The sequence below is a fragment of the Ammospiza caudacuta genome, chromosome 19 (assembly GCF_027887145.1).
Source record: "Ammospiza caudacuta isolate bAmmCau1 chromosome 19, bAmmCau1.pri, whole genome shotgun sequence".
NCBI classification, from domain to species: domain Eukaryota; kingdom Metazoa; phylum Chordata; class Aves; order Passeriformes; family Passerellidae; genus Ammospiza; species Ammospiza caudacuta.
Genome location: NC_080611.1, coordinates 5551974 through 5566746, shown reverse-complemented (window position 1 = coordinate 5566746; position 14773 = coordinate 5551974). Strand labels below are relative to the sequence as shown.

Sequence of the window (14773 nt, the reverse complement as noted above, 5' to 3'; positions counted from 1 at the left end):
AAACTGTTCACATCCCTTACTCTGTTTTGCTGCCAGTAACAGAGTGTCTCCTTTTGGATACTGACTCAAGAAAAGACAAATTGAAATTGAGTATTGAAAAAAAACAAAAACAAAACTTTCAGACACAAAAGCTTTTCAATTTAAACCCAGAATCAACAAAAAGCAGCTACAGAAATGAAAGCTGGATTCCCAAGGAGATCATTGAGTGATCCAGTGTGGCACTGGAGATTGCCTGGCTCACTTTAGCTATTTGGTCAGGAAACAGCTTTTGAATTAGAAAACCAAAACCTCCTTAAGCTCCCCTTTTCTGTATTTGTTTCTCTCACAAACCACTTTGCTCTCTGTCCTTTTTCTCTGCTTGACACACCAACATTTACATTGAAGACATGACTCAAGGCCAACAGTGCTGCAGTTGACCAGTGGATGACACTGCACCACCACTTTCAGGCACTAAAGCATCCAACAGCATCCTTGTGCAATTCCACTGGGACACCAGAACAGCATCCAGAGGGAAATTTCAGCTCCTCATCATCCCTCACTTCCCACCTGAATTAATGCTGATACAAACAGCAGAACCAGTGAACACAAAAAGTGGAATTGAGGAGCAAATTCTTTTCCCAGGACACAGACTGCTAAAGATAAAATAAAACCCCAAATATAAAAGCTGAAGTGAATTAACCTAAACCAGATGCTCTAAAACCATTATTTCAAAAAAGATCTTCCTATAGTTTCCTACAAAATTGTATTTGCAGATTAAACTGTTTCTCAAACTTCTGTTTCTAATGGTTCATCACAAAATGAGCATCATGAGTTTTTCTGAATTCTTTGGAAACTTTCATTGAAACTCTCTGGAACAAGTGATCACTGCATTCCCTGCTCCCAGATAAAAGCTATTCCCTAAATGTCAGTGTTCTAACTCACACTGAGCCTCTTGGCAGGTTTGGGACACTTTGTCCCAGAAGGATCAATGACACCTGAGCACACAAAATATTATAACCCAACACTGAACCACAATATCTTTCTAAGTATATTGAGCTTGTATTTACTGGGCAATGATACATAGGCAGAAAGCTCATAAATAGAATTTAAATGCAAAAAACACGTGATGTGACAGAGAGGCACAGCAAGGTGATTTTTCCAGCAATGGTTTTTCCTGTCCCACTGACATCTGACATTTCCTCTGTGATGCTGAACAACCTCAGCAATGAGAGTTCCTTCTGTCTGAGCAGTCTCATGTCCATCATTCAGATGGAAGTCAGTTCAGCCAACCACAATAGTGCTACTGAGAAACTTCTGCAGGCTCAGATCTCCAAATATGGGGGGTTCTGCTTTATTGTTTGCCCACCTCAATTCTTGTTGTCAAAAACAAAGCTGCTGGGTCAATATTTTCACTGTGAGTTTTGCAATTTCTCCATCCTTCACAAAAATCCCTGCAAAATGCCACTCTGCTAAATTCAGTTTGCAAATACATAAAGCACTGAAGGAACATTTGCAAATCATCTTATCAAAATATTAACCTAACACACAGATGTGCCTTGAAACAGCCTGGTGACCCAGGACACTGCTACATGCACCTCACTGTGGCCCTTCCACATTCAGCTGAAGCCCAAGGACAGGAGAGCTTTCCTTAGGTGGCACAAAAGTCAAACCAAGTTACCTCCACTTGGAGAAACAAACATGATCTGTATGGGTGCAGCCACTCTTCACATTTCCCATGAAATGAAAAGTTAAATAGGAAATTGACACTTTAAAGCACAAAATGGGTGTGTTTCAATGAGCAACAGCGTTGCTTTATTTGACAGATATACAAACTTTTAACTAAATTATGGCCTGGATTTGAACAGGGAACTGAAGGCCCAGCACGAGTTAGAACTGAGATTTCTGGAATCTAAGACCTAACTTTTCATTTACAGTAGTTAAGTATCAGATAATAAAAGAATATCTATATAGAAAACAAAATGAGCAAAAAACCACATCTGAATTACTTGTTGATAAAGTTCCAGCATTATCACTGACCCAAAAATTAGCGGTTTGGTCCTTTTCTGGTATTCAGCAATAACAAAATGAATCATCCATAATGACACGTTTGTGTCATGTAACATCAGGACCCCTCCCTTTGGCTGCCGCGCTTACCTATGAACCGTTCCACGGCCATTTCCCTCGTCACCAGCTCCGCGAACACCTCCCGCAGGTTCCCGATGAGCTCCGCGACCTCGCGGCTCTCGGTGAAGCTGTCCAGGATGTTCCTGGCGCTGATGGCAGCCGGCTCCTCGCCCTCCTCGGCCTCCCGCCCCGCTCCGTCCATGGCTGCCAGGGACAGAGGAAGGGTCGGTTCCGCCCCGCTCAGGGCGCGGCAGGGCCGGTCCCGCCGCCCCGCTCACCCCGCCCGGCCCCGCCACGCGCCCACCGCGCCCCTCCCGCGGCCCCGCCCGGCCCTACCGGCACCGCGGGGCTCCCGGGGCCGCCGGCCTCGCCCCTCCGGCCCGGCGCTGCGACCACCCGGGACAGGCGATAACCGGGACAGGCGATAACCGGGATAAGCGATAACCGTGACAAACGAACACGCGGGACAAACGCCGCTGCCGCCCCGGGCCCGCCCCGCGCCGCGCCGCCGCCGCCCAGCTACGGGCCGCCAGGAGGGACCAAAGGCAGCGGCACCGCCTCCGAGCGCCGGCCCGGCCCCTCCGCGGGGCGGGGGGAGATGAGGGGACACGCCCTGGGGACACACATTGGGGTGGGGACACACACCCTGGGGACACCCACTGGGTACAGCAACCCCTACTGGGGATAGGGACATCCAGCCTGGGGACACCCACCAGGGATGGTGACGCCCACCTTGGGGACGCCCATCGGAGACAGGAACACCTACTGGGGATGGGGACACCCACCCTGGGGACACCCTCCGAGGGTGGCTTGGGGACACCCCATCATGGGGACACCCACCGGAGACGGGAACACCTACTGGGGATGGGGACACCCACGCTGGGGACACCCTCCGAGGGTGGCTTGGGGACACCCACCGGGGACGGTGACACCCATCATGGGGACACCCACCGGAGACGAGAACACCTACTGGGGATGGGGACACCCACCCTAGAGACACCCACTGGGGGTGGGGACAGTTTGGGAATACCCACTGGGGATGATGACACCCACCCTGGGGACACCCATTGGATACACCAACCCCTACTGGGGATAGGGACATCCAGCTTGGGGACACCCACCCGGGATGGTGACACTCTCCCTGGGGGCACCCACCCTGGGGACAGGAACACCCACCCGGGATGGGGACATCCAGCCAAGGGACACCCAGTGGAAACAAGAAGACCTACTGAGGATGGGGAAACTCACCAGGGGGATGGGGACACAACCCTGGGGACACCCACCAGGGATGGGAACATCTAGGTTGGAAATGGGGACATCAACCCTGGGGACATCAGCTATGGGGTCCTGGGGATGGGACAAGGATGGGGACACAGGCATGGGCACCCAAGCACTGGGTGAGGATGGAGATAGGCAGCCTCAGGTGAGGGAACAGGAATGGGGACCTGGGCAGGGGGACCCCAGGGGCAAAGGACAAGGATGGGGACATCCATGAGGTCCATTCCTCACCCAGCCCACAGCAGACCCTGCACTGCATGGTGAATATCACAGCACACCATCCAAACCTCACACAGCTCTGGAAACAACACTGGAACCCCACAGCCCCACTGATTCTACAGCAAATTCAAGGATGTCACAACAGGTCAGTTGCTCTTTCCTGCTATCCAGCAGCTCCATCCACACCCAAATATTTTATTTTCAGGCTCAAATTCATTCCATCAAATCACAGCCATAAACCAGATGTACACTGAACAGGGTTTCTGCAAGGCAAGTGTTTTACTTGAGAAGAAATTTAAGTTCACAAGTAGTTCCCAGTGTGATACAGGTTGGTTTGTTCATATCCATAAACACCAGTGCACTTTGCTCAGACCTAGATCTTCCAGCCATCACTACAATCCCAAACTCCACTGTTCCACTTTTCCACTCTTTTAGTTCTGTTAAGTTTTATAACCAACCGTGACAGATTCCCCTGATTCAAAGGAAGCAAAGATTTTTCACTATTTGTATCATATTTACAGAGAGCAAAGTGCATTGTTTAAAACCAATTACAACATCAAATTTTAAACTTAATTAAATCTTTATAGCACAACCATTTAAAGTTAAGGAAAGTCTAAATATATCTGAGCAATTTTGAATATAATATTTTAGTATTAGTCATGCCAACCATCTGAAGTGTAAATACTCAGGTCATTCTTACCCAAATCTTCTAATTCATATTTATGGGACTGCACTTACTTTTGTACTTCTTGCTACTTCCACTAAAATCCCCTAGAGTCACTCATGTACCCTAGCTCAGATTGTGCACCAGTGTCTTTGCTGAACACTTTTCTCCCCAAATTCCCACTGCCTGTGTTTTCTGTAAAAATAAAGCAGTAAGGAACAATAAAACCCCTTACAAATCCATCAGATTTGACTTTTTGATATTCCCTCCATAACCCAGTGGTGGCACAACAGACCAGCTTTGCCCACTGCACTCATTTTCTAAAATTGAAAATACATCAAGCACCAACCAACCCAGCAGCCACAGGTGCTTCCTCTGACCCAGCCACCTCCCTCCCACATTTTGCTGTGTTTTTACAAAATTATTTAAATATGTTACTATTGTAGTACAACACACAAATATTACACTAAAATTATGAAATCTTATTATCAACTTTGAGTGGTAATAACCTACTTCTGACTGTACAGTTAATTACCAAGGAACTAAATATCCTTCTAGAAAATACCACTGGAATTTCAGTTCTTCTAGCAAGGGAAAAATGAATGTGAGTAAATTACATTAAATTTAAATAAATATTAGAAATATTATTAATTACATCTGTTTGCCAAATGCAGCCAAAGGGCCTTGTCTGCTCATTAAATTAAACAGAGAATGTTTTCAGATTCACAGAATCTGACTGAAATTTTGGATTAGGACATTTGACAGGTGGAAGGGAAGGGAAGGGAAGGGAAGGGAAGGGAAGGGAAGGGAAGGGAAGGGAAGGGAAGGGAAGGGAAGGGAAGGGAAGGGAAGGGAAGGGAAGGGAAGGGAAGGGAAGGGAAGGGAAGGGAAGGGAAGGGAAGGGAAGGGAAGGGAAGGGAAGGGAAGGGAAGGGAAGGGAAGGGAAACAGAAGACAATGGAGAAAGGGGGGGGAACAGAAAGAAAACTAACCCAGAACTAACAAGGGCAGACACAAGAACTTGCTTCCAGCAGCACTGTCCCACAAGTGCAGCTCCCCATACCAAACTGCAGCTGGAGCAGGGCTGGGAAGATGCTGCTGTGGGGCAGCTGTGGGAGCAGAGCACAGAGGTGAGAGAGCAGCAAGGGCAGACTGGCTGTGCTGCTTTCCAGGCCACTGGAGCCTTGACAAACAGTGCAGCCCTTTCCTCCAGTAGGGAGGAATCTGTGCAGGGAAACCAGTGCCCAAGTTAAAGATTACACAATTGCTTTTAGTTAGTGAGGCTCAAAGTGCATTAAACCTTCCCCGTATCAGGTGTTTTACCACCAATTCTGAGTTTGTGGTACTTGGGATGAGCAGGGGCTGCTCATTCCTAGGGGACTGTGGCAGAATTTCTCAGATTACCTGGTTACTTCAGAAGTTTCCTCATCATGTTTAGGGTAGAGCCCCTGTACCCTGTCCCAAAATGGTTCCAGTGGTTGATGTAATTAAAGAGCTGATACAACTTGTTCCGTTTCTCAAACCCTGGAGCTTTGGGTATTTTACTGTGATAGGCAGAGAAAAAAGAGCTGCTGAAGCCCCCAAACATGCCAGCAATGGCCAGCTCAAACTCTGAGTGGCCATAGAAGCAGGCAGGGTCAAATATGATCGGCCCAGAGTCGTCCTCAGCCACATTCCCTGCCCACAGGTCCCCGTGCAGGAGAGCAGGAACAATTTCCACATCACAGAACATTTCAGGAATCTTTGGCTGAAAAAGCATAAACAGACATTAATAAATAAGAGTTTTGAAGAAAATAATAAATAAAATTAAGTACTGCAGCATGTTAGAGCCTGAGGTGGCCAAATGCTGCCTGTGTTCAGCCCTCATGGACACTAATGTCAACAAGAACAAACCAGCGATAAATGTTCTGAATTGTTCTTGACAGAGCTCAGCAAAGCATTTAATTCACAGTGTGGTATCAGCACCTGGTACTGATGTATTGTTTCTAGACATGGATACTGTTGGCTGTCATGAGAAATAAAAAATAAATTCATTTAAACAAAAAAGTTTCAATGGCAAAAAGAACTGCAGTAAGCATCTGGACCAATGGACAGAAAGAGAGAGAACACCCCTGGTGCTCCCTGAGTGCTGCATGGAACATGGCCTGAACCTGGGCCAGGTAAAATACAAATCTGTCCAGGCAGCAGAATTTCAACCACCTCGTAACACCAAGCTCTTAGGATTTACCATATGCTTATTATTACTAGCTGTATTCTCAGAAATAAATGTTAATGCTGAATTGCAGGGGTTTTTTTCCAGTATCTACAAAATTAAAAGAGTAACAGGAACTCCATTCAGCTGACAGTGTTGCTGGACCCTCTGTGAAGCTCATCCAGACCCTGCTCTTCATTCCAAGCTGGGTAAATCCCTTAAAAAACACCTTTACAATCCCACTGATACACATTTTCTGAAATTCTAGGAAACAGATTTAAAACATGGTTCATACTTTCAGCTGTGACCAGAGCTCTCTGGCTTCTCTGTCTCCATAATCCTTTTCAATCAAATCCAGCTGAGCCTGGAGCCGGTGGCGGATGAAGAAGGATGGCCAGTCACTCTGCCACTCATTCACCTGCAAACACAGCACAGCTTGGTCACACACAATTATTTTAACACACAATTATTTTAACACACTCATTCACCTGCAAACACAGCACAGCTTGGTCACACACAATTATTTTAACACACTCATTCACCTGCAAACACAGCACAGCTTGGTCACACACAATTATTTTAACACACATTCACTCAGTGTCAATAAGAGAGATCCAGTTAAAGCATTCAGAGCTGACACAATGGCCTGGACAATGTCAGTGTGACCAATACACAGCAACATCAGATGTTTTGTTTTGGGACTGCTGCTCCCCACCACGCTTTGGTGGGGCTCTCTTTAATGTAAGTTGAGATTCTGGCTGTTTTCATTCATTCTCATTTTTAAATGTATTTTAGAGGGAGAGTTTCTGGTGAGATCATTTAAGTCGTTCAATATCCTGTTTCAATCATTCTGGAAATGTAGAAGTATTCACTTATTCTTACTGGGTAATACATTTTATTTGATGAAAAGCTGTACTTAGCAAAGAGTTTGAGATACTGAAGGTTCATTCAGTTGTTGTAGAATGAAATCCTGAGAGGTGCAGAGCCAGAAAATGGTGGAATTATCTCCAAGAGCCCTTTTCTCTCCAAGAGCCTTTTCCAATGTCTCATGAGCTGTTACATGATGAGGCTCTCCAAGATCCATGCAGTAGGGGTTAATAAAACCAAGATATGTTTTATATGAAGGGACTTTTTTTAAATATCACCAAGCTAAAGAACCAGAGCTTCAATCCAAATCCTCACTACACCCACCGTGCCTGCTGGCCACAGACAGCACCAGGGAACAGGGATGGAACAGGGAAAGCAAACTTTGGTCAGAAAGCTGCAGACAAAAGGAGTTTCCAGACCTCTCCAAGTGCCTTTCACAGCTGTGGAACAGACCATACCTGTGGGATGTAACCACAGCAAGTGGCTGTGTGGAATCCAAACTTATCCACAAACTGGGCCTCAGAGTGACCAGCTCCTTTTCCTACAGAACAAAATAAATATTAGGGGATTTGAGATATTTACATGGTAAAGTTTGCAAACACAGAACTTAAGGCAGGAAAAATAACTTTAAGCAATGAATTACACTTGTTTCATGGTCACTACCCTTTCTAAAGCTGGAAAGAAATCTTTTGGACTTGAAGATGCTGGAAATGGAGACATAGTGAGTCAGACAGTGAGTTTGCTTTGGATGCAGGAGTTGGACATTCAGGAAAGGAGCCCAAATACAGAATCACAATCTGCTCTTTTGGCACTTGGACATGTTGCCATTAAATGTAGCTTGGGTTTGATTCACAGATTATTTGGGACCTGCCAGTAATTTGACATTCACTCCAAAATAATGGATTATGATTTGTCCACCACTAAGAGTCAGACCCAGCCCACTCTGAAGTCATGGGAACAACACAGATACAGACTGGCACTTCAGATTTTAACAGTACTGACTCAAAAAGTAATTCTTTATATAACTGATTTTTCTTTTCATTCATGCTTTAATTCACTTTGAGGAGCAGCAATTTTTGAATATTTTGCTACTTATTTGAGTTCAAAAATGTCATCCCCAGCATCTTTAAAGGGGAACTTAATTCTGCATTTCCCAAAGGACAATAATCTGTAATCAGTTAATTATCTAAACCAACAGCAAGCAAAGAAAGGGATTTTTGTAAGCTCAAGAAGATTTTAAGAGAGTGCATGACAGTGAAGAAGAGTCCAAATTGTCAGTTTGACTTGGGAAAGTTGAAAGCAATGCTGCACCACAGCCAAAGGAATTGGTTCCTTTTTTGTTTAGTACATTACATCAATGCTTTACCAATTGTGCTTCCCTCAGCCCTCAGCTTCTCTCCAAGTTTCTGGTTATGAAGATGAAGCTCTGCTATCTGCTCTCCCAGCTTTGAAGAGTATCTGTAGGATGAAATAAACCAAAATGAAGCTGAAACAAGTGAACAAGTATTACATGGGAAAAAAAACCCTCAATTAAATACGACCAAGGCTATTCTTGGCAAATATAGAACCTTAATCAATTTCACAAGCACCTAACAGGGAGCAAATGACTTGACAACAGCTCTGATGACACAGATAATACAACAAACACACTAAATGCTCTTGCAAGAAAGGTAAAGAGAACACGAGGTTGTATAAACAGGAGCAGAAAGGGAGGAGGACGGGTGTGCTCCTCCTTATCAGCCCCACCATCAGCAGAGAACAGAACGTGCTATCTCCTGTTGGGCTTTACCTTTCCAAATCAGCTGAACAGCAGCTGAAAGGTAAGTCTGAAAAGAAGCCATAGGCAGGGATTGAATCTAGTTTAGTTTTTAGACAACTAAAAACCAGTTAAATATTCCACAGGTATCTTAACAGGAGTCTCAAGGACAGAAACTAATTTCTTCTCCATTCCCAGAATGGGGGGAAAATGATGGATTTAAAATTGCAACCAGGACTAAGGTTAGACATTGGAAAATCCTTTCTAGGAACAGTGGGGTGGATTAGAATAAATTGTTTGTGGAGGCTGTGGAATTGCCATTATTGTCCCAAATAAAATAGATGGGTGGGACAAGCAGCTGCCAGAAGAGCCATAGGAATGACTCTGCTCCCAGATGGAGGCCTGGAACACAGCAGTGCTCCTGAAAATTTGTTTTCAGCAACACAGGACTCCTGAATTCCATGTTCAGGCTGGCTGACAGATGAAATGCAGATTCATGTTATCTTAACTTAATCATGGCTTAAATCATACTGGAAGATTCTACAGAGAGAAGCAGAAGTTTCAGAGACCTAAGTAGCCTGTAAGGTTAAAGAAACCTGTTGGGCTGGGAAAAGAAAAATCTCAGTGAGAGAATAATGAGCTAAACTCAGCTGTGATTAAATTCAGTGCAGCAGCATCTCAGCACATGTAGAGCAGCACACAAATGAGCAGTGACAGCATTTCTAGTGCAGGAAAAGCCAAATATGGACAAGGAGTGTGTATACACATATACAGATACATACACACATTTATATTTTTTAATATGTACCCAGAGAAATACAGATCTCAACAGAGAGAAGCTCTGTCTCACAGACTAAAGCAACTCTGCTCATGAAGTTTCCTGGCTGACTGTAAAACATTAAAAAAAATGTGTCCCAAAACACAGTAAAAAGAGCTGCATGGACATACTTGTTGAGGTGCTTCATCTTTAGGTACTCCATGGCAAACATGGCTCCTCCTCCAGGCAGGTCAATCACTTTGATGGGCTGAGGCACTCTCACAATGTTGGTTTTCTGAATGGCTTCCAAACTTGCCATTTCCCCTTCAAACATTTTTCTAGCCTGTCAAGGAATAAGAATATCCTTGGGCTAAACTATGGATGTCCATAGTTTTTTATGGAAAAAAAACAGACTTTTGACAAAGTGGCCAGGAGTTAATTCCTCCTGGTAAAAGGAGAGAGCTGCAGCAAGGCTTCATTCCACATAGGAAGACTTAAGGCCTTAACTCTTAATTCTTCTTCTTTTTCCTAAATTCATCCCAGGGTTGTAGGATATGTCACATTTCACCCTGATTTCCAGCTGTTTATGAAGATCCCAAACTACCTGGATGCAACAGCACCTCTGAGGATAATGTGGGCACAGCTAAATGAGGTAACACTGAGCCCTTAAATTGGTTCTTCTTTCCCCACAGGCCACGGGATGGAGATGACAGCACAAATACTCAGCATGTGCTCTGCATTTTTGTGGCAAAGGTGCTGTTTTTCACAGCAGTTTAGGATGATTTTGATATGATAAAGCAAATTTCTGATGCACTGTGGTGTTAGGAAAAGCAATTGAGTATTCATTTAGTAGTAGAGAAGTCAAGAGTTTGGCTTGAGAAGCTGCAAAGGTTTTACTTTTAGAAATGTCAAAAGCAATGGGAACTTTGAAATTTCTGTAGCTTTAAAGATAATAGCGAGTTTTGTTTGTGCCCTCCCATTATCAATCCTCCCAACTGGAACATGAAAAGGAATGCAGTGAATGCAAAGTCAGCTCTGAGCTTCTCCAAACTCCAAGTACCACAGTAAAAGCTTTGTGCTTGGCCTCCTTTTTACAGGAATTACAACTCATTCCTGCTGTTGAGGGTTATCAGATTGCATTACACTGCATTTCACACCAACCAAACCTGCTCCATTAATTCTGGATATAAAACAGACACAGCTTTAAAAAGAAAACTCAGAGCTGCAATAATTATGTATTATTAACGATCAGCTGCTTTTAAAATAAAAAGTTATCTCTATGCAATCATAAGATCTGCTGGCATTGACCTGAGGTTTGTGGTTGATTTTCACAAATACCCGTCCTCTGTCTGTCTCATACGTTTGGCCTTGGCTGATGCATCCTCCCCCCGAGCTCCCCAGTGCCTTCAGCAGGTTGGTGTTCAGCTCTGCCTTCAGGATCTTCTCCATGGTCATTTCCAGGCTGCTGCAGCCGCTCCTCTGCTAAACCTGCTGCGAAACAGGATTAAAGGTCTGGGTCCTTCTGCCACTGTCACTCTGCGATGAGGTAGGAAGGGCCACCCACCACAGGAAAAAAATTTAAAGAGCACAGCTATAAAAATAGCTCAGCCAGAGACAATGTTTCAAAATACTTTGCTTTTATAGCTACACATGAAAAATATTTTTTTATATAAATATTGGCTACAATAAACTGGAGAGGTTAATTCTATGAGAGGTGGGTCCTGGGGCCTCTCAGCGGTGCTGGAGCTGCTGGTATTTGTAGTTTGGAGCCGCTCTAAAGCTCGGGATCGCCTGCGGAAGAGCGGTTTTAGGCCGATCCGCTAGAGGGAAGCTGAAGGCAGCCCCAGGAATGGCCACAGGCGCTGTAACGGGGGCATTTGGTGTGAAATCCGAAGGGATGTGATTAAATCCGCTAATCGGCCGGGTGGGGTGCGGGGAGGAGGGTGAGGCAGGCGGGGATCCCTGCGGAAATTCCGGCGGTGCGGGACAGTGCCGTGGGGATGGGGAGATCCCGGCCGGGCTGCGGGACGGGACCTGCGGGCACAGCGCGGCTGAGCGGCACCCCCGGGGCCCGACGTGAGGGGGGCTGGTTCCTACAGTGATGGAGGGCTCCCGGTGTGAGGGGAGGCTGCTCCCGCTGTGAGGGAACAGTTCCTGCAGTGACGGAGGGCTGCTCCCGGTGTGAGGGGCGGCTGCTCCCGGTGTGAGGGGAGCTTGTTCCTGCAGTGATGGAGGGCTCCCGGCGTGAGGGGGGCTGCTCCCAGTGTGAGGGGAGCTTGTTCCTACAGTGATGGAGGGCTCCCGGTGTGAGGGGAGGCTGCTCCCGCTGTGAGGGAACAGTTCCTGCAGTGATGGAGGGCTGCTCCCCGTGTGAGGGGAGCTCGTTCCTGCAGTGATGGAGGGCTCCCGGTGTGAGGGGCGACTGCTCCCGGTGTGAGGGGCAGCTCTTCCCGCTGTGAGGGAACAGTTCCTGCAGTGATTGAGGGCTGCTCCCCGTGTGAGGGGAGCTCGTTCCTGCAGTGATGGAGGGCTCCCGGTGTGAAGGGAGGCTGCTCCTGCAGTGAGGGGCGGCCACTCCCGGTGTAACGGGGGCTGTTCCCGATGTTATGGGAACAGGTGCTGCCGGTGCGAGGGGATGCTGTTCCCGCCGGAACGGGGGAGACAGTTCCCGCTGTGAGGGGATGCTGTTCCCGGTGTCATGAGGGGCCGTTCCCAGTGTCATGAGGGGCTGTTCCCGGTGTAAGGGGATGCTGTTCCCGGTGTTATGAGGGGCTGTTCCCGGTGTTATGAGGGGCTGTTCCCGCTGTGAGGGGCTGTTCCCGGTGTGACGGGAGTCTGACACTGTTCCCCTCCCAGCACAAGCACCCCGTGGCCCTCCCGACTCGAACACTCGGGTTCCTGTTTAATGCAGCGCACACTCCATTCAAGTACCACACTGACAAAAATTAGAACGTGAAGTCTTATTTTAGAGCTTGCTTACCACAGAAATTATGTTTTGGGATGAATGACACATCCAATGCCACCAAAAGGACATGACATTCTGCTACTGGATTTTCATACTGCATTTTAGTTTGTGATGTGCACAACACCATTGGTCTCACTATTTTGTGTGGTTTTATACAGGGGATAAATACCATTAGATTCAACTCTTAATTACATGAACTCTGTGAATTACTAATAAAAGTAAAAGAAAATCCTGTATTTTTTGCAAACTATTAAAAATATAAAAATGACTTATGGGTCTGTATATTCAGGCAGAGGTACTTAAAATGCGTTAAACACAATGAATATATATTAAACACAATTAAAATGTGTTCAGTACAATAAAATGTATTAAATACACTTAACAATGTATTTATGATTGTTAAATTGTACCAGTAGTGTGATAAATTCTCTAGTGCTACAATTGTGCATTTGGATTCCTTGTGAAGTTCCCTCAGTAATTTTTAAGGACAAACTGCACTAAGCTAAAAATGGATCTATAATTATTAGGCACATGCACAACAAGGTTTAGTGTATGTAATTAATTTGATAAATGGTTTTGTATGTTTTTTAATACTTAGGGGAAGTAATCTGTGGGCTAAATACTTTCCTGTAAGAATAAATTTCATTTCATACCATTCTATGAGAAAGTTCTAGGACAAAAATGCCACAGACACTGTGGTAAAAGAAACACGACTTGAAGAACACTATTTCAAAAATAAATAAATTGAGTGTTCCTGGAAAATAAATAATTTCTTCTGATTTTTTAGAAATGGTTTCTTTAACTGGGGAAGGTTGGCTTTATCTTTCTTTAGAAGAATTTGAAGAACAACATACCTGAATTAGATACCAGGAATGTGAACTCAGCCTTTAAGTGTCATATAAGGCTTCTGATACAACATGTGTCTCCAAAATTGTTATCTGAAGTGTGGAAGATAACTCAAGCCAAGTCTTTCATGTGTGAGGTTATTTGTGACTCCTCCTCCTCCTCAGTAATAATCCTTTGGTGCAGCTTCATCGCAGTTTCATATCAGCGTCCCCACTGTGTTGTCTGTGATGTCCCTCCTGGATCAGCACTGGGAGTGTAAAAATTCCGGCCAGGAAAGTGCCAGAGTAGTGCCGGCCCTGGAGCGATCAGTGCATGAGTTTAAAGAAAAGTGCTATCAGAAGAAGTCCGCTCTCAGGGAAAGCCCAGCCCGCAAACCCCGTGCGGGGGAAGAAATTCCTGCGGGCTCTGTCCCCGGGTACGAGCAGGCTCCGCCCGCCGGGCTGGGCGTGCCGGGGCGCTCCGGGAAAGGCTGCGATGGAGCAGTCGGGGTGTTCAGGCTGCAGCTCCGCGGGGTTAAACCTGGATCGGAGACACACAGACTTGAATATCTGCCCGCCCTGTCCGGGTGTAGCGTGAGCGGCTCTGTGCCATGCACACAGCTACGTTGGTTCATTTCTTCCAAATTATACCCTTGGCCTCCTCAATGAGCAGCCTGGTCCCTTTGTGTGATACGCAGGAGGAATGCCTGGCTGGAGGGAGCATTTCCGCGGATGTGTGTCCGTCCCTAAGGCCAGAGTCTGTTCCTCCTGCCAGCACGATAAACACAAGGTAAGGACAGGCTGGAGCAGCACTCCTGGCTCCTGCAGCAATCCCACACGGATCAAGTAAAGCCTGGGGGCCTAGCTGGGCAGGAGAAGCTTTTAAAAAAAGCAGAGATGGGTTTGTTATTTCATATACCCAGTCTCTGGCTGCCTGAGGAAACAAAATCTCATAAAGATGCAATGTGATTATTCTATTTTATATGTATATATGAGTACCCAAAGAATACCGCAGCAGCTGGTCCGTGCAGAGCTCCGGGGCTGCACCGAAAAGCTGCGGTCACCTCCCAGCAGAGCTGCTCACAAACCCGAGACGCGACAGAAGCGGGAGGCACAAAGCGAGCACGGAAAAGGAGGTGAACGCCCAGGA

The 14773-nt window shown here is 46.1% G+C and overlaps 2 protein-coding genes across 4 annotated transcripts in view; both read right to left on the bottom strand.

Annotated features, from left to right (window-relative positions):
- The window catches only part of TBCD (tubulin folding cofactor D), a 122340-nt gene extending 119794 nt beyond the window's left edge, over positions 1-2546 (bottom strand). Inside the window, exons 1-2 of one of the 2 annotated variants that reach the window (XM_058817550.1) lie at positions 2440-2546; positions 2134-2307 (exon numbers count right to left, since the gene is read on the bottom strand). In XM_058817550.1, coding sequence (XP_058673533.1) covers positions 2134-2305 — 172 coding nt within the window. In that variant the 5' untranslated portion in view covers positions 2306-2307; positions 2440-2546. Of the gene's footprint in view, positions 1-2133; positions 2329-2439 lie in introns of those variants that run through there. The other variant, XM_058817549.1, reaches the window with a different exon arrangement.
- Positions 2547-5248: 2702 nt separating this feature from the next.
- Positions 5249-11363, bottom strand: FN3K (fructosamine 3 kinase). 2 transcript variants are annotated; one of them, XM_058817389.1, is made up of 6 exons: positions 11143-11363; positions 10026-10177; positions 8688-8779; positions 7780-7862; positions 6750-6872; positions 5249-6010 (listed from the first exon to the last, which is right to left on the bottom strand). In XM_058817389.1, the coding sequence occupies exons 1-6, from the start codon at positions 11287-11289 to the stop codon at positions 5672-5674; spliced, it is 936 nt and encodes a 311-aa protein (XP_058673372.1). In that variant the 5' UTR covers positions 11290-11363; the 3' UTR covers positions 5249-5671. The 2 variants fall into 2 exon arrangements, with proteins under 2 accessions (XP_058673372.1, XP_058673373.1); XM_058817390.1 differs by having other exon boundaries at positions 11173-11294.
- Between the last annotated feature and the right edge of the window lie 3410 nt (positions 11364-14773).

Coding starts and splice junctions, on each gene's coding strand:
- FN3K (XM_058817389.1), bottom strand. CDS start 11,289: ATGACCATGGAGAAGATCCTGAAGGCAGAGCTGAACACCAACCTGCTG. Junction 8,780..10,025: donor AAGATGAAGCACCTCAACAA/GTATGTCCATGC, acceptor TTCATCCTACAG/ATACTCTTCAAAGCTGGGAG. Junction 6,011..6,749: donor AGCTCTGGTCACAGCTGAAA/GTATGAACCATG, acceptor ATGCTTTTTCAG/CCAAAGATTCCTGAAATGTT.